Source organism: Nerophis lumbriciformis, linkage group LG37 (assembly GCF_033978685.3).
Source record: "Nerophis lumbriciformis linkage group LG37, RoL_Nlum_v2.1, whole genome shotgun sequence".
Classification (NCBI taxonomy): Eukaryota; Metazoa; Chordata; class Actinopteri; order Syngnathiformes; family Syngnathidae; genus Nerophis; species Nerophis lumbriciformis.
This window is the reverse complement of record NC_084584.2, coordinates 20,288,522-20,313,301: the sequence shown is the minus strand read 5'-3', so window position 1 is coordinate 20,313,301 and position 24,780 is coordinate 20,288,522. Positions and strand designations below refer to the sequence as shown.

Sequence of the window (24,780 nt, the reverse complement as noted above, 5' to 3'; positions counted from 1 at the left end):
CTCACTTTTCTTATAATAAAGTTGACTTTGGAATATTTAGAAGCGAGGAAATTTCACAACTGGATTTGTTGCACAGGTGGCATCCAAAGACAGTTCCACGCTGGAAATCACTGAGAGCGGCCCATTCTTTCACAAATGTTTGTACAAACCCCGTTTCCATATGAGTCGGGAAATTGTGTTAGATGTAAATATAAACGGAATACAATGATTTGCACATCCTTTTCAACCCATATTCAATTGAATGCACTACAAAGACAAGATATTTAATGTTCAAACTCATAAACTTTTTTTTTTTTTTGCAAATAATAATTAACTTAGAATTTCATGACTGCAACACGTGCCAAAGTAGTTGGGAAAGGGCATGTTCACCACTGTGTTACATGGCCTTTCCTTTTTACAACACTCAGTAAACATTTGAGAACTGAGGAGACACATTTTTTAAGCTTCTCAGGTGGAATTCTTTCCCATTCTTGCTTGACGTACAGCTTAAGTTGTTCAACAGTCCGGGTGTCTCCGTTGTGGTATTTTAGGCTTCATAATGCGCCACACATTTTCAATGGGAGACAGGTCTGGACTACAGGCAGGCCAGTCTAGTACCCGCACTCTTTTACTATGAAGCCACGTTGATGTAACACGTGGCTTGACATTGTCTTGCTGAAATAAGCAGGGGCGTCCATGGTAACGTTGCTAAGATGGCAACATATGTTGCTCCAAAACCTGTATGTACCTTTCAGCATTAATGGCGCCTTCACAGATGTGTAAGTTACCCATGTCTTGGGCACTAATACACCCCCATACCATCACAGATGCTGGCTTTTCAACTTTGCGCCTATAACAATCCGGATGGTTCTTTTCCTCTTTGGTCCGGAGGACACGACGTCCACAGTTTCTAAAAACAATTTGAAATGTGGACTCGTCAGATCACAGATCACTTTTCCACTTTGTATCAGTCCATCTTAGATGAGCTCAGGCCCAGCAAAGCCGACGGCGTTTCTGGGTGTTGTTGATAAACGGTTTTTGCCTTGCATAGGAGAGTTTTAACTTGCACTTACAGATGTAGCGACCAACTGTAGTTACTGACAGTGTGTTTCTGAAGTGTTCCTGAGCCTATGTGGTGATATCCTTTACACACTGATTTTGCTTGTTGATGCAGTACAGCCTGAGGGATCGAAGGTCACGGGCTTAGCTGCTTACGTGCAGTGATTTCTCCAGATTCTCTGAACCCTTTGATGATATTACGGACTGTAGATGGTGAAATCCCTAAATTCCTTGCAATAGCTGGTTGAGAAAGGTTTTTCTTAAACTGTTCAACAATTTCCTCACGCATTTGTTGACAAAGTGGTGACCCTGTTACGATCCGCTGCTCGGATCAGAGTTTGTTTATGTTTGTGTCACGTGTTTTCAGCACCTTGAGTTTAGTTTGTTTCTGTTGCCATGACGGCAGATTGTGCGCACCTGCCTCTGGTTAGTGTTCGGGACACACACCTGTTGCCCGGGCGCTAATCAGAGGGCTATTTAGTCTTTGCTCTGGCCTCACTCTGTCTGGCTTCGTAGTTTGTTCCCATACAACTGTTAACGACTACTTTGATTCTGCTAGCTTTTCACGCTATGCTATTTTTTCCTGCTAGCTCCCACGCTAGTCCTTTTGTTTTGCCTTTTGTGCTACATGCATGTTTTTTTGTTTATCCATCATATGATTTATATTTAAAATAAATCATTTTCCTACCTGCAAGCTGTGTCCAAAGCCGTCTGCATCCTTGGGAGAACCACACCCGCATCACTATGCGACCAAGTCGTTTCAGTTGTATGGGAACAAACTACGAAGCCAGACAGAGTGAGGCCAGGGCAAAGACTAAATAGCCCTCTGATTAGCGCCCGGGCAACAGGTGCGTGTCCCGAACACTAACCAGAGGCAGGTGCGCACAATCTGCCGTCATGGCAACAGAAACAAACTAAACTCAAGGTGCTGAAAACACGTGACACAAACATAAACAAACTCTGATCCGAGCAGCGGATCGTAACAGACCCTCGCCCATCCTTGTTTGTGAATGACTGTGCATTTCATGGAATCTACTTTTATACCCAATCATGGCACCCACCTGTTCCCAATTTGCCTGTTCACCTGTGGGATGTTCCAAATAAGTGTTTGATGAGCATTCCTCAACTATATCAGTATTTATTGCCACCTTTCCCAACTTCTTTGTCATGTGTTGCTGGCATCAAATTCGAAAGTTAATGATTATTTGCAACAAAAAAAAAACGTTTGTCAGTTTGAACATCAAATATCTTGTCTTTGTAGCATATTCAACTGAATATGGGTTGAAAATGATTTGCAAATCATTGTATTCCGTTTATATTTACATCTAACACAAATTCCCAACTCATATGGAAACGGGGTTTGTACAATTGAGGGCACACAAAGTACGCATGCACAATCGAATGTGCATTTTAAATAGAGCACATGTACAATTGATTAGTGATTAGGACACCTGATTCTCATCATTTGGATGGGTGGCCAAATACTTTTGGCAATATAGCGTATATTTTTAATTTTTTGGATATATTTCTTTGATCTTGAATATACACTTCTGAAAAAAAAAAAAAAAATCTTTCAAATACATGACTGTTTTTGTCAAATTATAGGACTTTTTGTATCCAATTTTTGTGTGTGACTTTTTCTGATTGAAATATGCACAATTTCTTAAAAATCTACACTTTCACTGTCAAAATATTAGTCTCAGTGGCCTAGTGGTTAGAGTGTCCGCCCTGAGATCGGTAGGTTGTGGGTTCAAACCCCAGCCGAGTCATACCAAAGACTATAAAAATGGGACCCATTACCTCCCTGCTTGGCACTCAGTATCAAGGGTTGGAATTGGGGGTTAAATCACCAAAAATGATTCCCGGGCGCGGCCACCGCTGCTGCCCACTGCTCCCCTCACCTCCCAGGGGGTGATCAAGGGTGATGGGTCAAATGCAGAGAATAATTTCGCCACACCTAGTGTGTGTGTGACAATCATTGGTACTTTAACTTTAACTTTTTAACTTCAAAAATGTTTAATTTAAAATAAAAAAAATACCCAAGTGTAAGCTGGGTATCGTATAATTTTTGTAGCCGTAATACTAATCAGAATTAGAATCAGAATAGTTTTTATTGCCATTGTTTGAGAACGGGTTGAAAAACTCGGAATTTTTCTTGGTGCAATTGTGCAACATAAAACACATACAACACAGTTATATGTGTTTTATGTAATGTACATTTTTTGGTAATAGTTTCATGTTTCGACAAAGTTTTCTCCTGTAAATACGTTTTTTAATGGCGTGTTAAAAGTGCAGATGAAGTTTCTCCCATAAGGCAGCAGTGTGTGGAAGTGTGCAAATCTCTCTCTCTCTCTGTATCTCCACCACTCACACACACACACACACACACACACACACACACACACTGCCTACACTTTGGCATCGTGAAACAAAGCGAATTCCAAAGCCAACTTTTCCAAGATATCCTGATCATTTTTCGTTGTTCGCTAGGAAAGTTGCAGCAATCCAATGTGTCTCTAAAGTCTTCCTCTAGTCTCTCCCCCCTCCTCCATATGTCCCTCTTCCAGGTACACGCCCTTTGACTTGTCAGTGGGGGGAAAAAAAAAAAAAAAAAAAAAAGTTTTAAGGAAAGCAAAAATCACGGAAGAAGACTTTGCAGTCCTTCGAGTTTGGCAAGTGCGTGGACTCAAAAGCGGGAGTCGTTGCCGCGTAAAAGAAGACACAAAAAGACACTTTTGTGCAATTTTCCAAGCTTGGTTTTCACGGTGAGTGTTTTTTTTCTTATTCTTGAGTGGGAGGACAATCACTTTTTTTTTATGTTGCCACGTTTCGGAGGAGACGTCCCACTTTAAAATGTCGATGGACGCGTTTCTTTTTTTTTACTGCGGGGATGCGTTCAAAGACCCTTTGAAACGATGGGAACCTGTGGAAGAATACTAAAAAAAAGAGCTTATATCAAGTAAGAGGCCCACAAGTAAAAGGTGTTTTGTTGATTTGGGCAGCTGTTCCAGATGATTCCTTCAGTGGACAAGATAGTTCAACCCCGTTTTAATATTTGATGGCAGGATCACGTTCGCCCAATTTGGAAAGGCAACACTGCAATAAGTCCTTTAAGGGGAAACTCTAGTTGTAAAGCCATCAATGTTGCATTGGCTACAGTTGTCTTTTACGACAAATAAGGCGGATTAGTTGCCGCCAGGTGAGGCTGTGACGTAGAACAGGTGATGCAATCCTTCGGCGGTTGAATAATTCATTTTCAGAATGGACAACTGTGTCATGTTTGTGTTGCTTTTTGTGTGTGAGTGTGTGTGTTTGTGTGTCTGCCCCAGGCTTGCATGCACACTGAGGCTACAGAGGGTGTGTCGCCTGCCTGCCTGTACGTGCAGTTCAGTGACAAACTAACACTTGGAATAAATTACAAGACTGACTCTTTCTTTAGTGCATTAGTATTTAGTTTGCATCCAGTGCTTGTTTAAATGAACACTAGTCGTCTGAGAGACTTTAAGATACTTTTTATTTAAAAAAAAAAAAAGAAGTAAGACTTTAGTCTTGGATATAACCTTATTTTAGGAACTATGAATACTTTTTAAGTTTTGTTAAAATGTGTGGGTTTTTTTTTTTTAAATATACCTGATTGTTTTTCTTGAAATATATTTCTATTTGATCTTAAAATATGAATTTGTTCTAAGAAATATTGGAGCATTTTATGTTATTTTTTCTTCAGTACATATATGACTTGATTCTAGCAATAATGGTGACATTTTAGTGTTTGTTCTTTAATATATTATATTTTTTTCAATCGAAAATATAATAAAACATTTGAAGACTATACAACTTCTGTTCCAAAAAATATGCTAGAATAAATGTCTTTCTTCTTTCTAAAACAGATGACCGTTTTTAAAATCTTTCTCAATTAATTTTTTTAATTTTTTTTTAGTATGATATATGTATGATTTTTAGTTTTATTTATTTATTTTTTTCAAAAATACGTTTATTTTATTTCCAAAACATTTTGTTTTTTTATCTGAAACTATGACTTTGTTCTAAGAAATATAGGGGCATTTTATGTTGTTTTTTCCTTTAACATATGACTTGATTCAAACAAATATGGTGACTTTTTAGTTGTTTTTCTTTGATATATATGATTGTTTTGGGGGGACTATACAACGTATGTTCCACGTATGTCTTTCTTTATTTGAGTTTTCATAAAAATATACATCTTCTTTCTCTAAAATATGTTAAGTGTGTTTTCATTTTTTTAATATATATGATTTTTTAAATCGAAAACATTTTAAGACTGTACAACTTTTGTTCCAAAAATATTCTTTTTTTCCCCTAGAATTAAATGTCTTTCTTTTTTCTAAAATATATGACTTTTTTTTAAAAATATACTTATTTTTCAAAAATCTGTTAGTTGTTTTTTGTGTGTTTTTTTTAGTATGCATATATGTATGATTTTTATTCTTCGAAAATACGTTTATTTTATTTCCAAAAAATAAATAAATTTTTTATCTTAAACTATGACTTAGGGGCATTTTATGTTTACAACAATGTTCCAAATATATGCTATTTTTTCTCCAAAATAAATGTCTTTCTTTATTTGAGTTTTCATAAAAATATACAACTTATTTCTCTAAAATATGTTAGTTGTGTTTAAAAAAATTTAATGTATATATATATATATATATATATATATATATATATATATATATATATATATATATATATATATATATATATATATTTATTTATTTATTTATTTATTTATTTATTTTTATTTTTATTTTATTTTAATTTTTTTAATTTTTTTATTTTTTTATTTTTTTATTTTTTTATTTTTTTATCGAAAATATGTTTATTTTATTTACAAAATCTTAACATTTACAAAAATAAATAAAAATAAAAATATGGTGGCTTTTAAGTTTTGTACTTCCGGATTTTTTTCTAGTAAGTTGTTTTTAATAATATACAACTTATTTTACAAAGAATAGACACCATGAGTCTCTGAAATAGTCTAAAGGTTCATTTATTTCTGAAAAGTATGCATCTTTTTTTCACAAAAAATATGACACTTTTTAAAATAAATAAAATAAAATAAAAACAATTTTGAAAATAACTCCAAAAAATCTCTTAATACATGATTTTTTTCCTCACCAAATATTTTGACTTTTAACTTGAAACAGAGAACTTAAAAGCCTGAAAATTAGAGATGTCCGATAATGGCTTTTTTGCCGATATCCGATATTCCGATATTGTCCAACTCTTAATTACCGATTCCGATATCAACCGATACCGATATCTACAGTCGTGGAATTAACACATTATTATGCCTAATTTTGTTGTGATGCCCCGCTGGATGCATTAAACAATTTAACAAGGTTTTCCAAAATAACTCAAATTATGGAAAAAAAAAAATGCCAACATGGCACTGCCATATTTATTATTAAGGTCACAAAGTGCATTATTTTTTTTAACATGCCTCAAAACAGCAGCTTGGAATTTGGGACATGCTTTCCCTGAGAGAGCATGAGGAGGTTGAGGTGGGCGGGGTTGAGGTGGCGGGGAGTAGGATGTAGCGGGGGGTGTATATTGTAGCATCCCGGGAGAGTTAGTGCTGCAAGGGGTTCTGGGTATTTGTTCTCTTGTGTTAATGTTGTGTTACGGTGCGGATGTTCTCCCGAAATGTGTTTGTCATTCTTGTTTGGTGTGGGTTCACAGTGTGGCGCATATGTGTAACAGTGTTAAAGTTGTTTATACGGCCACCCTCAGTGTGACCTGTATGGCTGTTGACCAAGTATGCTTTGCATTCACTTGTGTGTGTGAAAAGCCGTAGATATTATGTGACTGGGCCGGCACGCAAAGGCAGTGCCTCTAAAGTTTAATGGCGAACGTTTATTGGCGCTCTGTACTTCTCCCTACGTCCGTGTACACAGCGGCGTTTTAAAAAGTCATAAATGTTACTTTTTGAAACCGATACCTACTCAGTGGCTTAATGGTTAGAGTGTCCGCCCTGAGATCGGTAGGTTGTGAGTTCAAACCTCGGCCGAGTCATACCAAAGACTATAAAAATGGGACCCATTACCTCCCTGCTTGGCACTCAGCATCAAGGGTTGGAATTGGGGGTTAAATCACCAAAAATGATTCCCGGGCGCGGCACCGCTGCTGCCCACTGCTCCCCTCACCTCCCAGGGGGTGAACAAGGGGATGGGTCGAATGCAGAGGACAAATTTCACCACACCTAGTGTGTGTGTGACAATCATTGGTACTTTAACTTTAACTTTATTTTGAAACCGATACCGATAATTTCCGATATTACATTTTACAGCATTCATCGGCCGATAATATCGGCATTCCGGATATTATCGGACATCTCTACTGAAAATACATTATTATAGATTGTATTCTTTTTTCCCCCTCCAAAATGGGGATTACACTTTATTCTCTAGGATACGAATAAACATAATAATTTTTTTTTTTTTTTTTTTTTTTTTTTTTTACAAAAAAAAACCATACTTTTCTATCAAAAAAGTCAAACTTGTGTGCAAAGCAGTGGCACCCACTTGAATCCAAGGAAGAAGAAGAAGAAGCTAAAAGTCAATTGTGTTTAGTCAGTTGTACGTGTCGGCTCCTTTTTGGAGCAAAGGAGTAAAGAGTTGGTGGAGCACTGGGCTGTAAAATCCTGCCTAAGTGAGTTCCACAGACAGGCTGCTGTGAATGGAATTCCTGCGAGGATATGTCACCCACATGCTTGTATAGATGGAGCTCTGCATCTCTTTAATGCAGCTCTATGCCTGGGCATTAATGCATTATTACATAAACCAATGAACCTGCTCTTTGTTGTGTTAAGTGCTGCAACAAAAGGTCAGTAAGCAAGAAGAGAGAGTGGAGAGAAGAAGAATAAGAAGAAGAAGAGCAGACATGAGTAATTTGAAGCAACCCACCCGCCCCCCTCCCCTCCTTCATCAGATCAGATGACCTATCAAAGATCACCTCAGGCTTTTGTCATCCCGCTGCTCGTCATCATCATCACCTGGAAGGAAAATGATCTGCTTCTTTTTCCACCGCCCGCTTGAACGTGATCCATCTATTCCATGTGTTCCTAGAGAGCGGGGTCATGGAGGCAGCCATTCAGACGGTGGTCCAGGTCTTCCTGAAGTCCGGCAAAGGGAAGGACAGTCTCGGGAAGAAAGACTTCCAGAGTCTGGTCAAGAGCCAACTCAGCAACATCCTGTCGGTTAGGGAACTTGCTTTTATTCTCTCTTCCTCACGCAGAACTTTATAAGAAGCCCTCTAAATGCATGGAGAAAGTAACAAAATACATCATAATAACTCTGGAATATGCTTGGGGGAAAATAACAAAAATGCATTGTAATAACTGCATGGAGAAAGTAACAAAAATACATTATATTGACTCTGGAATATGCCTGGAGAAAGTAACAATAGTACGTATTATGCACAGAGAAACTAACACAAATACATTATAATAACTCAGTTAAATGGAGAAAGTAACACAAATTCATTATAATACTCCTGTAAATGCATGGATAAAGTAACACAAATACATTATAATGACTCTGGAATATGCCTGGAGAAAGTAACAATAGTATGTTATTATAACTCCTGCATGTGCACAGAGAAGGTAACAAAATACAATATAATAACTCTTTTAAATGGAGAAAGAAACACAAATGCATTATAATAACTCCTTTAAATGGATAAAGTAACACAAATACATTATAATGACTCTGGAATATGCGTGGAGAAAGTAACGATAGTATGTTATAATAACTCCTGTATATGCACAGAGAAGGTAACAAAAATACAACATAATAACTCTTTTAAATGGAGAAAGAAACGGAAATGCAATATAATAACTCCTTTAAATGGAGAAAGTAAAAAAAATACATTATAATAAATGATAAATGGGTTATACTTGTATAGCGCTTTTCTACCTTCAAGGTACTCAAAGCGCTTTGACAGTATTTCCACATTCACCCATTCACACACACATTCACACACTGATGGCGGGAGCTGCCATGCAAGGCGCTAACCAGCAGCCATCAGGAGCAAGGGGTGAAGTGTCTTGCCCAAGGACACAACGGACGTGACTAGGATGGTAGAAGGTGGGGATTGAACCCCAGTAACCAGCAACCCTCCGATTGCTGGCACAGCCACTCTACCAACTTAGCCACGCCGTGGAGAAAGTAACACAAATACAATATAATAACGCCTTTAAATGGAGAAAGTAACACAAATACATTATAATAACTCCTTTAAATGGAGAAAGTAACAAAAATACATTATAATAACTAATTTAAATGGAGAAAGTAACAAAAATACATTAAAATAACTCCTTTAAATGGAGAAAGTAACACAAATGCATTATAATAACTCCTTTAAATGGAGAAAGTAACAAAAATACATTATAATAACTCCTTTAAATGGAACAAGTAACAAAAATACGTTATAATAACTCCTTTAAATGGAGAAAGTAACAAAATGCATTAGATTAACTCTTTTAAATGGATGAAGTAACACAAATACATTATAATGACTCTGGAATATGTGTGGAGAAAGTAACAATAGTATGTTATAATAACTCCTGAATATGAACAGAGAAAGTAACAAAGAGAAACATTATAATAACTCATTTAAATGGAGAAAGTAACAAAAATACATTATAATAACTCCTTTAAATGCAGAAAGTAACAAAAAATACATTATACTAACTCATTTAAATGGAGAAAGTAACAAAAATACATTATACTAACTCCTTTAAATGGAGAAAGTAGCAAAATTACATTATAAGAACTCATTTAAATGGAGAAAGTAACAAAATACATTAGATTAACTCTTTTAAATGGTTAAAGTAACAAAAATACATTATAATGACTCTGGAATATGTGTGGAGAAAGTAACAATAGTATGTTATAATAACTCCTGTATATGTACAGAGAAAGTAACAAAGATACATTATAATAACTCATTTAAATGGATAAAGTAAGAAAAATACATTGTAATAACTCCTTAAAATGCAGAAAGTAACAAAAATACATTATACTAACTCATTTAAATGGAGAAAGGATCAAAAATACATTATACTAACTAATTTAAGTGGAGAAAGGATCAAAAATACATTATACTAACTCCTTTAAATGGAGAAAGTAGCAAAACTACATTATAAGAACTAATTTAAATGGAGAAAGTAACACAATGCATTAGATTAACTCTTTTAAATGGATAAAGTAACAAAAATACATTATAATGACTCTGGAATATGTGTGGAGAAAGTAACAATAGTCTGTTATAATAACTCCTGCATATGTACAGAGAAAGTAACAACGATACATTATAATAACCCATTTAAATGGAGAAAGTAACAAAAATACATTATAATAACTCCTTTAAATGGAGAAAGTAACACAAATAAATTATAATAACTCCTTTAATTGGAGAAAGTAACACAAATACATTATAATTACGCCTTTAAATGGAGAAAGTAACAAAAATACATTATAATAACTCCTTTAAATGAAGAAAGTAACACAAATACATTATAATAACTTTTTTAAATGGAACAAGTAACAAAAATACATTATAATAACTCCTTTAAATGGAGAAAGTAACAAAATACATTAGATTAACTCTTTTAAATGGATAAAGTAATAAAAATGCATTATAATGACTCTGGAATATGCGTGGAGAAAGTAACAATAGTATGTTATAATAACTCCTGCATATGTACAGAGAAAGTAACAAAGATACATTATATTAACTCATTTAAATGCAGAAAGTAACAAAAAATACATTATAATAATTCATTTAAATGCAGAAAGTAACAAAAATACATTATAATAACTCATTTAAATGGAGAAAGTAACAAAAATACATTATACTAACTCCTTTAAATGGAGAAAGTAGCAAAACTACATTATAAGAACTCTTTTAAATGGAGAAAGTAACAATAATACATTAGAATAATAGTGCATCTGGTAAGTATTCACTATTTTTTGTTGTTATGTTACAGCCTTATTCCAAAATGGAATAGATTATTTTTTGTCCTCAAAATTCTAATAATGACAATGTGAAAAGTTTTGTGTTTTCTGTCTAATTTGACTAATTTAGCAAAACAAAAACAAAAAATACATGTACATAGGTATTCACAGCCTTTGCTCAATACTTTGTTGACGCACCTTTGGCAGCAATTGCAGTCTTAAGTCTTTATGAACACGATGCCACAAGCTTGGCACACCTATCTTTGGGCAGTTTTGCCCATTCCTTTTTGCGGCACCTCTCAAACTCCATCAGCTTGGTTGGAAGCAATGGTTTTCTTCCAGGATATTTCTGTACATTGCTGCATTCGTCTTAGTCTAGTCAGGGAAGCCATTTCTTAGTAAAAAGTTTGTACCCTAAAGACTCTCAGACCATGAGAAACAAAATTCTCTGGTCTGATGAGACAAAGATTGAACTCTTTGGCATGAATACCAGACGTCGTGTTTGAAGGAAACCAGGTGTCGCTCATCACCAGGCCAATACCATTCCTACAGTGAAGCATGGTGGGAATGCTTTTCAGCGACATGAACTGGGAGACTAGTCAGAATAGACTTAGACTTTAACTAAGATAAGGATAATAATAATAGATATAATAATAATAATTATAATAATAATAGAGGGAAAGATGAATGCAGCAATGCACAGAGACATCCTGGGTGAAAACCAACGCTTCTCATCCAACCTGATAGAGCTTGAGAGGTGCTGCAAAGAGGAATGGACAAAGACTTGAGGTGGTAATTGCTGCCAAAGGTGCATCAACAAAGTATTGGGTAAAGAGTCTGAATACATATTTACATGTGATTTTTTTGTTATTGTTTTTTATTTGTAATAAATTTGCAAAAATTACAAATACAACTTTACACATTGTCATCATGGGGTATTGTCTGTAGAATTTTGAGGACAAAAATGTATTTATTCCATCAAAAAGGTAACACTTTTCAGAATAATTGTTCGACAGGAAATAATGTAAATAATCAGTTCCAGAGTTAAGGCAAATGTGGAAACACTATTTTCAACTAAACTCTGACTTGATTGCACGGTGAACTCAGGTGTGCTGGTTGACCTTTGCCTGCAGGACACCGACAGCAAAGATGCCATCAACAACATGGGCCAGGGCCTGGACGCCAACCAGGACGGCAAGGTGGGCTTTGAGGAGTACCTGAATCTGGTGGGCTTCCTGGCTAAGTCCCTCAGCGAGCAGCGGAGTCGTGCCAAGGACGAGCCCGCCCAGAACGCCGTGGTGCAAAGCTCGCCCGAGGGAGAAACCAAGCCGCAGGCGGGGGTGAAAGCGGAAGCCAACGGCGACGGCAACCTGGACGCCAAGGCCGACGGGAAGGTGGAGGTGAAGATGGAAGCCAAGGTGGAGGAGGCCGAGAAGAAGGTGGCGCTCGAAGAGGAGAAACCTGCAGCGTTTGCTGAGGCGGCGGCGGCGGTGGCGGAGGTCGCGGATGCGGGGGTGACAGTGAACGTGTCATCGAGCACCGCTAAGGTGGAGGTGGGAGGTCTGGAGGAGACAAAAAAGGTGGAGGAAGTGGTGGAGAAGATGCCTGAAGATGCCCCGGAGGAGGCTGAGAAGAAAACAGAGGACTCATAAGGGACAATCCATCCGTCCATTGATTATGATCACACTAATAATACACGCACACACACACACACACGCGCACACACACACGCACACACACACACACACACACACACACACACACACACACACACACACTAATAATAATAAGATGCGGTGAGCCACTAGAGGATGTTGTACAACCACTACAAAACCAGCTGTGCAGAAAGTCCACTAAACAAGCTTCCTCTACCACTATAGCCTTAACCTTATATGGTCATGTAACATCCTGTGAATGCAAACCCTGACCCCGCCCCCTTCTGTTACCATGCACACAAACTCATTCACACCCTTTAAAGAATGATTTAGCTTTAGCTTGGCATCCCTTGTTTAATCCTCTTTTGTTGTGTTTAACGTTGAACTATTCCTTCAGTGCCACCTTCATCTTTACGTTTATTAGCCTCCGGTTAAGGCTAAAAGCAATCGTTTCATAAAATTATTTTTAAAATTCCCTCAGAAAAATGACTTTATTTACAAAATTATACAGTTATTATAATGACATTTTTCTCCTAAAATTATGATTTATTTCCTCAAAAGTACTGTATATTTTATTATTACATTTCTACAACTTGTTTGCTTTTTTTAGATGTACACTTTAAAAAAAAATTTTCAAGAAAATATATACTTTTTTTTAACTAAAATTCTCACACAATGTGACTTTTTTCTCAAAGAAATGTCTTTTTACTTTATTCTTGAAATTATACAGCTTTTTTAAATAGATTCATTCTCAAAAACTTTATTATATATATATACATATATATATATACATACATATACATATGTAGATACATATACATATATATATACATATGCATATGTATACATATGTATATACATATACATATATATATACATATACATATATACATATGTGTGTGTGTATATATATATATATATATATATATATATATATATATATATATATATATATATATATATATATATATATATATATGTATGTATGTATAAGGCTTATATATCAAACATAAAATATATATTTTATTTTACCAAAAAATAACTTTGTTTGTTTTTTTCTCAAAACCATATTACTTTATTCTTGAAAATATTAATTATTTTCAACAAAATAACTTTTTTCCCTCAACAATACACAACTTTATTCTGGAATATACACTACCTTTTATTTCAGCAATATAACTTGTTTGCTCAAAAATACACCGCTTCATTCTGGAAAACACCATTTTTTTCAGCCGAAAAGTACATAACTTTCCTCTCAAAAATACACTACATTTAAAAAAAATATATGCAACTTGTTTGCAAATGTGTGTATTTTTTGCAGCTTTAGACCTGCTCAAAACTAGGCCGAAATGTAGTCATTTTAAGGATGGTAACCTTTTAAATGCTTGTTTAATTATTTAAAAGGTTTAATTGAAAAAACATTTTCTATAAAAACATTTACTTTGCATATAACAAATAGTAATGGGATTACATTCTAATGAGAATTATCGTCTGAAATATGTCAAAAAAATGAGGCCCCCTTTTTGGCAACTTTGTGGCAAAACTGTCAAAAACTGCTTTTAAGTCATCACACATTTATATCAAAATTATTTTTTTTTATTAAAAAAAAAAGTTGTTCAAGTGATTTTTTTTTTCTTTTTCAAATATATAATTTTTAATAGCATTTTTTTGTACATGTTTGCTACCAGGGTCCTTGGGGACAATTTGACTAAAAACTAAACACAAATTATTGCTGATGACCCAAAATGAGGGTGGTACAACAAGAGTACAACAAACTAATTTTCCCCTTTTTGCTTCACAAATGCATGGGTGCTGACTTGGCAATGACAATAAACACATTGTTTGGTTGCCACGCTCGCATCCCTCCTTTCAAATCCTCCTCATTGTCTCGTTCCTTTCTTCTTTTTTCGTCGAACACTTCTTTCTCCTCACTTCACCTGGAAGCGACACTAAACCCTGCCACAATTAGACATGGGAGATCAGGTGTGGCTCTTTCTTAAATAATTAAGAATCCAAACCACAAGGACCAAAATAGTCAGAGAGTGGAAGGACTGATGGTGATGGGAATAAGTAGACATGTAATGCTGCATTCAAAGAACCTGGGGTGTTCGCGATATCCCTTTTTCCACAAGACTGTTTTGTATTTGGGTATGCTAACTCTTGCACAAAAGGGGGGAAATTAGTCACAAAATGCACCTCTACTGTGTTACCTGGGTGCTCATTTTTCCGATAATATGCCACATAAGTCGGATTGACTTGAAATTTCTCGCACAGCTCCGCAAAACGCCCACTTATGTTAGGGTGACTGGTCAAATTTGGTTGTAAATTTGTCAACATGTTGCTTGCGCTTTTCTTTTTGGGGGGCAAACACACCACATGAGTCAAATTGACTTGAAATTTCTCGCACAGTTCTACGAAACCCCACTCTAACTGTAGTGTGTTTTGCTGAATCGCCACCAAATTTGGTACACACCTCTAGGGGACTGACCCTCACACGTATGTGAAATTCGAGCACGAATGCTTGCAAAATATGGCCGCCGTGAAACGAAACTTCATAAGTTTTTCGCACAGCTCCCCAAAACGCCCACTTATGTTAGGGTGATTGGTCAAATTTGGGTGTAAATTTGTCAACATGTTGCTTGCGCTTTTCCTTTTTGGGGGCAAACACACCACATGAGTCAAATTGACTTGAAATTTCTCGCACAGTTCTACGAAACCCCACTCTAACTGTAGTGTGTTTTGCTGAATCGCCACCAAATTTGGTACACACCTCTAGGGGACTGACCCTCACACGGACGTGAAATTCGAGCACGAATGCTCGCCAAATATGGCCGCCGTGAAGCGAAACCTCGTAAGTTCATTAATCAGAGACCATTTTTCTAATGATTATACAACTTTGGGCTAGCATGTCTTGCAAAGCATTTTGACCACAACCCATAGGGGGCGCCACACATATCATAAACAGTCACGCAAACTATAAAACGGAGGTAGACATGTTGTGCTGCATTCAAAGCACTTGGGGATTTTGGAATATCCAATTTTTGAATATCCCATTTTCATGGAACAGAGTGAAAATGTAAGCCAAAAAAAAAATGCATTTTTGTTGCAATTGAACTAGAACTGTCAAAAATAACGAGTTAACTCGTGTGATTAATCATAAAAAAAATATTGCATTAATCATGTTTAAACACGGATTAATCACGCAGTTTATTTTGACTGTACATTGATTGATTGATTGAGACTTTTATTAGTAGATTGCACAGTACAGTACATGTTCCGTACAATTGACCACTAAATGGTAACACCTGAATAAGTTTTTCAACTTGTTTAAGTCCACGTTAATCAATTCATAATAAATGCATGCACCTTAACTGTGGATGGTTATTTGAAAATGCAGCACAGGTTGCTATATGGTCAGTGATTAATCATGATTAATCCAAACTCAAAAGTGCGATTAATCTGATTTTAAAAATGAATGGTTCGACAGCACATTCCGCATTTCCAAGTAGTGGGTCTTCCACATCAGAATACAATCCTCACATTTGTTTAAATCCTTTAGAAGAAGAAAAAAAACAGGTTTCTAGCGTTCACCGTTGCTTTGTTTGTCGGCCACGCCCTCATTTAGTCTAAAAAACCCTGTTTGACCTGCAACAAGATCCCCTTTGCCGATACTCCGGTGTGTTTTGGAAACGGGAGGATTACGAGGGCGGATTGTTTGTCGTGTCGCACACTGAGCCAATCCACCTGCAATGACGGCATTTTTTTTTTCCACGCTGCACGGCCGTTGTGGTATATGTAAATGGAGTGTTTCTGCTCGCATAAACATGTCAGCGTGAATGCGTTTCAATAATGCAGTCGTGACAAATCCGCTCAAGTTGCACGTCGGCCCTTGGCTTAACCTCACAAACCACCACTACAACACCCGAGTACTTTTTTTTCCCCTTCTTTGTTGGGCACACCTGCTGGCACTAAAAAAATCTTGGCAGCGAAACAAGGCAAATAAAAGGCAGTCATGTGCTCAGACACTCCCGCTGCAAACATTACTGCTCCCTTCAGATAAACTATTACGCATTCAAATATATATTCACCCAAATACTTTTCTCATTAAGGTACTTCCTGTAACGACCAGCAATCTGCATGTTCTCTTTATCGGCTTTAAATGTGATCTTTGTAGACGTTAATGGATTCTGGAAAGGGAAAACTGGATAGAGAGTTTTAAAATGCACAACAAGCCAACGTATTGTACCTCAGCCTCAATCTCAGAGTGTAAACCACACCCACAAACGGACTAAAAGGAGAGGCAGGGAGTGATATCAAACACTTTTATTGCCACATTGTGTCAAATGAAGACAATGAAGAGTCCTTCCTGTGTGTGTCAGTGTGTAAAAAAAAAATACAAATAAAACACCACCATGTAGTCATTCATTTATCATGTTTGTCATTCCTCTTCCCTATATGTAAAAGCTGCATCATGTAATTGCTTCAACAATGTAACATGTCTTATGGCTAATAAATGAAATAAAACTGTGACAACCTGAAACAAGTTTATGCGTATAGCTTGATTGATACATAGCGAAGAGAGCAGAATTGGCTGCTCCCTAATGACCAGCAGATTGATTTAAACTACAATAATATTCTCAAGGGGGGGAAAAGGTTTTCGCCGATATTAAAAAAAATGCTAAAAATTTGTATTTATTTTTTTAAGTCAAAATTTTACAACTTTATTGTCAAAATTATGCAAACATTTTCCTGAAAATATGCAACCTTTTGCTCACAAATGTTTTTGTGGAAGATTAGGATTTTTAAATATATATATATATATTTTTATTCTTGTTATTATACATGCTTTAAAAAAAAAAACATTATTTCCTGTGAATACAACTTTTGGTATTCTTGGAAGATGAGGATTTTTAAAAATGAAAAATATAAAAAATATTGTTGACATTTTACATATATTTATAATTAAGTATAGAATTTTACAAACCCCGTTTCCATATGAGTTGGGAAATTGTGTTAGATGTAAATGTAAACGGAATACAATGATTTGCAAATCATTTTCAACCCATAGTCAGTTGAATATGCTACAAAGACAACATATTTGATGTTCAAACTGATAAACTTTTTTTTTATTGCAAATAATCATTAACTTTAGAATTTGATGCCAGCAACAGTGACAAAGAAGTTGGGAAAGGTGGCAATAAATACTGATAAAGTTGAGGAATGCTCATCAAACACTTATTTGGAACATCCCACAGGTGTGCAGGCTAATTGGGAACAGGTGGGTGCCATGATTGGGTATAAAAGTAGATTCCATGAAATGCTCAGTCATTCACAAACAAGGATGGGGCGAGGGTCACCACTTTGTCAACAAATGCGTGAGCAAATTGTTGAACAGTTTAAGAAAAACCTTTCTCAACCAGCTATTGCAAGGAATTTAGGGATTTCACCATCTACAGTCCGTAATATTATCAAAGGGTTCAGAGAATCTGGAGAAATCACTGCACGTAAGCAGCTAAGCCCGTGACCTTTGATCCCTCAGGCTGTACTGCATCAACAAGCGACATCAGTGTGTAAAGGATATCACCACATGGGCTCAGGAACACTTCAGAAACCCACTGTCAGTAACTACAGTTGGTCGCTACATCTGTAAGTGCAAGTTAAAACTGTTTTATTTCCCATTCTTGTTTTATGTAGAGATTCAGTCGTTCAACAGTCCGGTTTTAACTGTTATGAAGCCTAAAATACCACAAGGGAGACCCCCGGACTGTTGAACAACTTCAGCTGTACATCAAGCAAGAATGGGAAAGAATTTCACCTAAGAAGCTTAAAAAATGTGTCTCCTCAGTTCCCAAACGTTTACTGAGTGTTGTTAAAAGAAAAGGCCATGTAACACAGTGGTGAACATGCCCTTTCCCAACTACTTTGGCACGTGTTGCAGCCATGAAATTCTTAGTTAATCATTATTTGCAAAAAAAAAAATAAAGTTTATGAGTTTGAACATCAAATATCTTGTCTTTATAGTGCATTCAATTGAATATGGGTTGAAAATGATTTGCAAATCATTGTATTCCGTTTATATTTACATCTAACACTATTTCCCAACTCATATGGAAAAGGGGTTTGTACTTTAAAACATGTGTAATTAAAAAAATACAAGTTTGTTTCTTGCAAATGACTAACTTTTTTTCTTGAAAATACAATTGCATTCCTTTATCCATCCATCCATCCATCCATCTTCCTCCGCTTATCCGAGGTCGGGTCGCGGGGGCAGCAGCCTAAGCAGGGAAGCCCAGACTTCCCTCTCCCCAGCCACTTTGTCCAGCTCTTCCTGTGGGACCCCGAGGCGTTCCCAGGCCAGCCGGGAGACATAGTCTTCCCAACGTGTCCTGGGTCTTCCCCGCGGCCTCCTACCGGTCGGACGTGCCCTAAACACCTCCCTAGGGAGGCGTTCGGGTGGCATCCTGACCAGATGCCCGAACCACCTCATCTGGCTCCTCTCGATGTGGAGGAGCAGGGGCTTTACTTTGAGCTCCCCCCGGATGGCAGAGCTTCTCACCCTATCTCTAAGGGAGAGCCCCGCCACCCGGCGGAGGAAACTAATTTCGGCCGCTTGTACCCGTGATCTTGTCCTTTCGGTCATAACCCAAAGCTCATGACCATAGGTGAGGATGGGAACGTAGATCGACCGGTAAATTGAGAGCTTTGCCTTCCGGCTCAGCTCCTTCTTCACCACAACAGATCGATACAGCGTCCGCATTACTGAAGACGCCGCACCGATCCGCCTGTCGATCTCACGATCCACTCTTCCCTCACTCGTGAACAAGACTCCGAGGTACTTGAACTCCTCCACTTGGGGCAAGATCTCCTCCCTGGCACTCCACCCTTTTCCGGGCGAGAACCATGGACTCGGACTTGGAGGTGCTGATTCTCATCCCAGTCGCTTCACACTCTGGCTGCGAACCGATCCAGTGAGAGCTGAAGATCCTGGCCAGATGAAGCCATCAGGACCACATCATCTGCAAAAAGCACAGACCTAATCCTGCAGCCACCAAACCAGATCCCCTCAACGCCTTGACTGCGCCTAGAAATTCTGTCCATAAAAGTTATGAACAGAATCGGTGACAAAGGGCAGCCTTGGCGGAGTCCAACCCTCACTGGAAACGTGTCCGACTTACTGCCGGCAATGCGGACCAAGCTCTGGCACTGAGCATACAGAGAGCGGACAGCCACAATCAGACAGTCCGATACCCCATACTCTCTGAGCACTCCCCACAGGACCTCCCGAGAGACACCGTCGAATGCCTTCTCCAAGTCCACAAAACACATGTAGACTGTTAGGGCAAACTCCCATGCACCCTCAAGGACCCTGCCGAGAGTATAGAGCTGGTCCACAGTTCCACGACCAGGACGAAAACCACACTGTTCCTCCTGAATCCGAGGTTCGACTATCCGGCGTAGCCTCCTCTCCAGTACACCTGATTAGACATTCCTTTAAGGATTATTATTTTTAATTTAAAAAATGTACGCATTTCTCTTTTACCTATACATATACTTTTTGGGGGGGAGTATATATATTTTGTTGTTGTTGTTGTTGTTTTTTGCGGATAAACTACTTCTTTTTTTTTAAATGCATTGATATTATGGAAGATTATGATCCCCCATCTCTAAAAATCACATTTATTCTTGAAATCACATGTTTTTTTATATTTTTTTTTATTTGAACACAAATCACAACAACAACTTTTGTCCTAAAATACAAACTCCAAAACCAGTGAAGTTGGCACGTTGTGCAAATCGTAAATAAAAACAGAATCCAATGATTTGCAAATCCTTTTGAACCTGTATTCAATTAAATAGACTGCAAAGACAAGATACTTAAAGTTCGAACTGGTAAACTTTATTTTTTGCAAATATTAGCTCATTTGGAATTTGATGCTTGCAACATATTTAAAAAAAACTGACACAAGTGACAAAAAAGACTGAGAAAGTTGAGGAATGCTCATCAAACACTTATTTGGAACATCCCACGGGTGATCCGGCTAATTGGGAACAGGTGGGTGCCATGATTGGGTATAAAAGTAGATTCCATGAAATGCTCAGTCATTCACAAACAAGGATGGGGCGAGGGTCACCACTTTGTCAACAAATGTGTGAGCAAATTGTCCAACAGTTTAAGAACAACATTTCTCAACGAGCTATTGCAAGGAATTTAGAGATTTCACAATCTACGGTCTGCAATATCATCAAAAGGTTCAGAGAATTTGGAGAAATCACTGGACGTAAGCAGCTAAGCTCGTGACCTTCGATCCCTCAGGCAGTACTGCATCAAAAAGCGACATCAGTGTGTAAAGGATATCACCACATGGGCTCAGGAACACTTCAGAAACCCACTGTCAGTAACTACAGTTTGTCGCTACATCTGTAAGTGCAAGTTAAAACTCTACTATGCAAAGCAAAAGCCATTAATCAACAACACCCAGAAATGCCGCCGGCTTCGCTGGACCCGAGCTCATCTAAGATGGACTGATGCAAAGTGGAAAAGTGTTCTGCGGTCTGACGAGTCCAGATTTCAAATTATTTTTGGAAACTGTGGACATCGTGTCCTCCGGAACAAAGAGGAAAAGAACCATTTGGAGTGTTATAGGCGCAAAGTTCAAAAGCCAGCATCTGTGATGGTATGGGAGTGTATTAGTGCCCAAGACATGGGTAACTTACACATCTGTGAAGGCATCATTAATGCTGAAAGGTACATACAGGTTTTGGAGCAACATACAGTATGTTGCCATCCAAGCAACGTCTTTTTCATGGACACCCCTGTCTATTTCAGCAAGACAATGCCAAGCTACATGTTACAACAGCGTAGCTTCATAGTAAAAGAGTGCGGGTACTAGACTGGGCTTTCTGTAGTCCAGACCTGTCTCCCATTGAAAATGTGTGACACATTATGAAGCCTAAAATACCACAACAGAGACCCCCGGACTGTTGAACAACTTAAGCTGTACATCAAACAAGAATGGGAAATAATTCAATCTGAAAAGCTTCAAAAATTGGTCTCCTCAGTTCCCAAACGTTTACTTAGTGTTGTTAAAAGGAAAGGCCATGTAACACAGTGGTAAAAATGCCCCTGTGCCAACTTTTTTGCAACATGTTGCTGCCATTAAATTCTAAGTTAATGACTATTTGCAACAAAAAATAAGTTTCTCAGTTTGAACATTAAAATATCTTGTCTTTGCAGTCTATTCAATTGAATATACGTTGAAAAGGATTTGCAAATCATTGTATTGTGTTTTTATTTACGATTTACACAACGTGCCAACTTCCCAGGTTTTGGGTTTTGTATAATATCATTAGTGGAAGTTGTGGATTTTAAAAATAATAAAAATTATACACATTTTTTCTTGACATTATACATTATATTTAAGTGTATACATACATACATATATATATATATGTCTTAATAAGGTTATCCAAAAAATAGTGCTCGATGCCGTAGTAGAGCGCAATATATGTATGTGTGGGAAAAAAATCACAAGACTACTTCATCTCTACAGGCCTGTTTCATGAGGGGTTCCCTCAATCATCAGGAGATTTTAATGGGAGCATTCACATACCATGGTTTATATAGGGCACAGAGTGGGTGGGTACAGGCTGGCGTAGGGGCGTGGGTATTGGCTCATGTGTTACCTAGGAGGTGTTTCTGTCTGTGGCGGCATGCTGATACAATTTCGCTGCGCTTGTTGAGGGATGACAGGTCTGGACGGTAAATAATAAACAGTTTCTCTTTCAAGCATAGGTTGCATCTTTTATTACCACTATTGTAAGGTGTGCTGGATGCAAGAATTTGCCATGTTATTGAATATTCAACATTATTGTCTTTGAGGTCCCAAATGTGTTTGCTGAGTTCTGTGGTATTCCGCAGGTTTTGGTTCCTGAAAGAAGCCTTGTGATTGTTCCATCTGGTTTTAAACTCTCCCTCGGTTAATCCTACATATGTGTCGGATGTGTTAATGTCCTTGCGTGTTACCTTAGATTGGTAAACAACTGATGTTTGTAAGCACCCCCCGTTGAGAGGGCAATCAGGTTTCTTGCGGCAGTTGCAGCCTTTGTTGGTTTTGGGGTCGCTCTGTCCAGGGGTCGACGGCTCATTTGCAATTGTTTTGTTGTGGTTTGAGATAATTTGTCGTATATTGTTCATACAGCTGTAGCTCAATTTAATGTTGTTCTTGTTGAATACTTTTCTTAGGGTGTTGCCTTTGGGAAAGTGTTTGTCAATCAGAGTGAGGAATTTGTGGCCAATGTTAGTTGAGCGACCCCAAAACCAACAAAGGCTGCAACTGCCGCAAGAAACCTGATTCTCAATCTTACAAAATCAACATTATATTTTTTATTTGCGAGAAACAAACGTTTATTTTTGTCAATGAAAAACTGACATATTTTTTCAAGAAAAACGCTATATTTAATTACATAAAAATTATAAATATATAAACATATTTATATATATATATGTATATATATATGTATGTATATATATATATATATATATATATATATATATATATATATATATATATATATATATATATATATATATATATATATATATATATATATATATATATATATATATATATATATATATATATATATATATATATATATTGTCATGTCTGTGTAATCATGTTTTGTTTTAAGTACCCACCCACTCTGTGCCCTATATAAACCATGGTATGTGAATGCTCCCATTAAAATCTCCTGATGATTGAGGGAACCCCTCATGAAACAGGCCTGTAGAGATGAAGGAGTCTTGTGATTTTTTTCCCACACATACATACATACATACATATATATATACATATATATATATATATATATATATATATATATATATATATATATATATATATATATATATATATATATATATATATGGTATATATATGTATATATATATATATATATATATATATATATATATATATATATATATATATATATATATATATATATATATATATATATATATATATACATATATATATATATATATCCACACACACATATGTGTCTACATATATATATATATGTCAAGACTTGGTCTTGGGTGTTTGCTTTTCCGGGATGCAACGGAAAGTTGGCACGGGCGAGACGGGAATGAAGGTACATGATTTATTTATTATATCAAAAAAAAAAGTGCAAACGAAAAGCGCGCACAGTGGCGGAGAATAAACTATGAAACCAAAAGACTATAGCAAAAAAGTACAAACGAAAAAACACGCACAATGGCGGAGAACAAACTATGAAACCAAAAAGACTATAAACATGGAACAAAAACTTACTTGGCTTGGACAAAAATAGTTGCATGAAGAATGGACATGGAAAGAAGTATCAGGCATGGACAGAGCATAAATGTGGTGAGGTCGTCAGAAAGACAAACTGAAAAACACTGAACTTAAATACTACAGACATGATTAACGAAAACAGGTGCGTGACTCAAGACGTGAAACAGGTGCGTGACGTGACAGGTGAAAACTAATGGGTTGCTATGGTGACAATCAAGAGTGCACAATGAGTCCAAACGTGGAACAGGTGAAAACTAATGGGTAATCATGCAAACAAGACAAGGGCGTGAAAAGCCAGAAACTAAACAAAACATGACTTAAAACAAAACATGATTACACAGACATGACTATATATATATATATATATATATATATATATATATATATATATATATATATATATATATATACATACATATATATATACATATATATACATAAATATGTATAAATATTTATAATTTTTATGTAATTAAATATAGCGTTTTTCTTGAAAAAATATGTCAGTTTTTCATTGACAAAAATAAACGTTTGTTTCTCGCAAATAAAAAATATAATGTTGATTTTGTAAGATTGAGAATTATTTTTTAACACAGCAGGGGTGCATGTTTTGACAAGATGTCAGACAAAATGTCAGCCTTTCATGTGCAGCGGGTGATCAATGCTGTAGAGAAGTTGCATAAACCCGCTGGGGCGCCCTGATGTTAAAATTATACACAGACAGATAATCCCATGTGAGCAAGAAGGGACAGG

General features: G+C 36.7%; 1 protein-coding gene across 1 annotated transcript; it reads left to right on the top strand.

Annotated features, from left to right (window-relative positions):
- Positions 1-3,454: 3,454 nt before the first annotated feature.
- Positions 3,455-12,808, top strand: s100u (S100 calcium binding protein U). The gene is made up of 3 exons (XM_061931017.1): positions 3,455-3,803; positions 8,142-8,272; positions 12,167-12,808. The coding sequence occupies exons 2-3, from the start codon at positions 8,153-8,155 to the stop codon at positions 12,683-12,685; spliced, it is 639 nt and encodes a 212-aa protein (XP_061787001.1). The 5' UTR covers positions 3,455-3,803; positions 8,142-8,152; the 3' UTR covers positions 12,686-12,808.
- Positions 12,809-24,780: the final 11,972 nt, after the last annotated feature.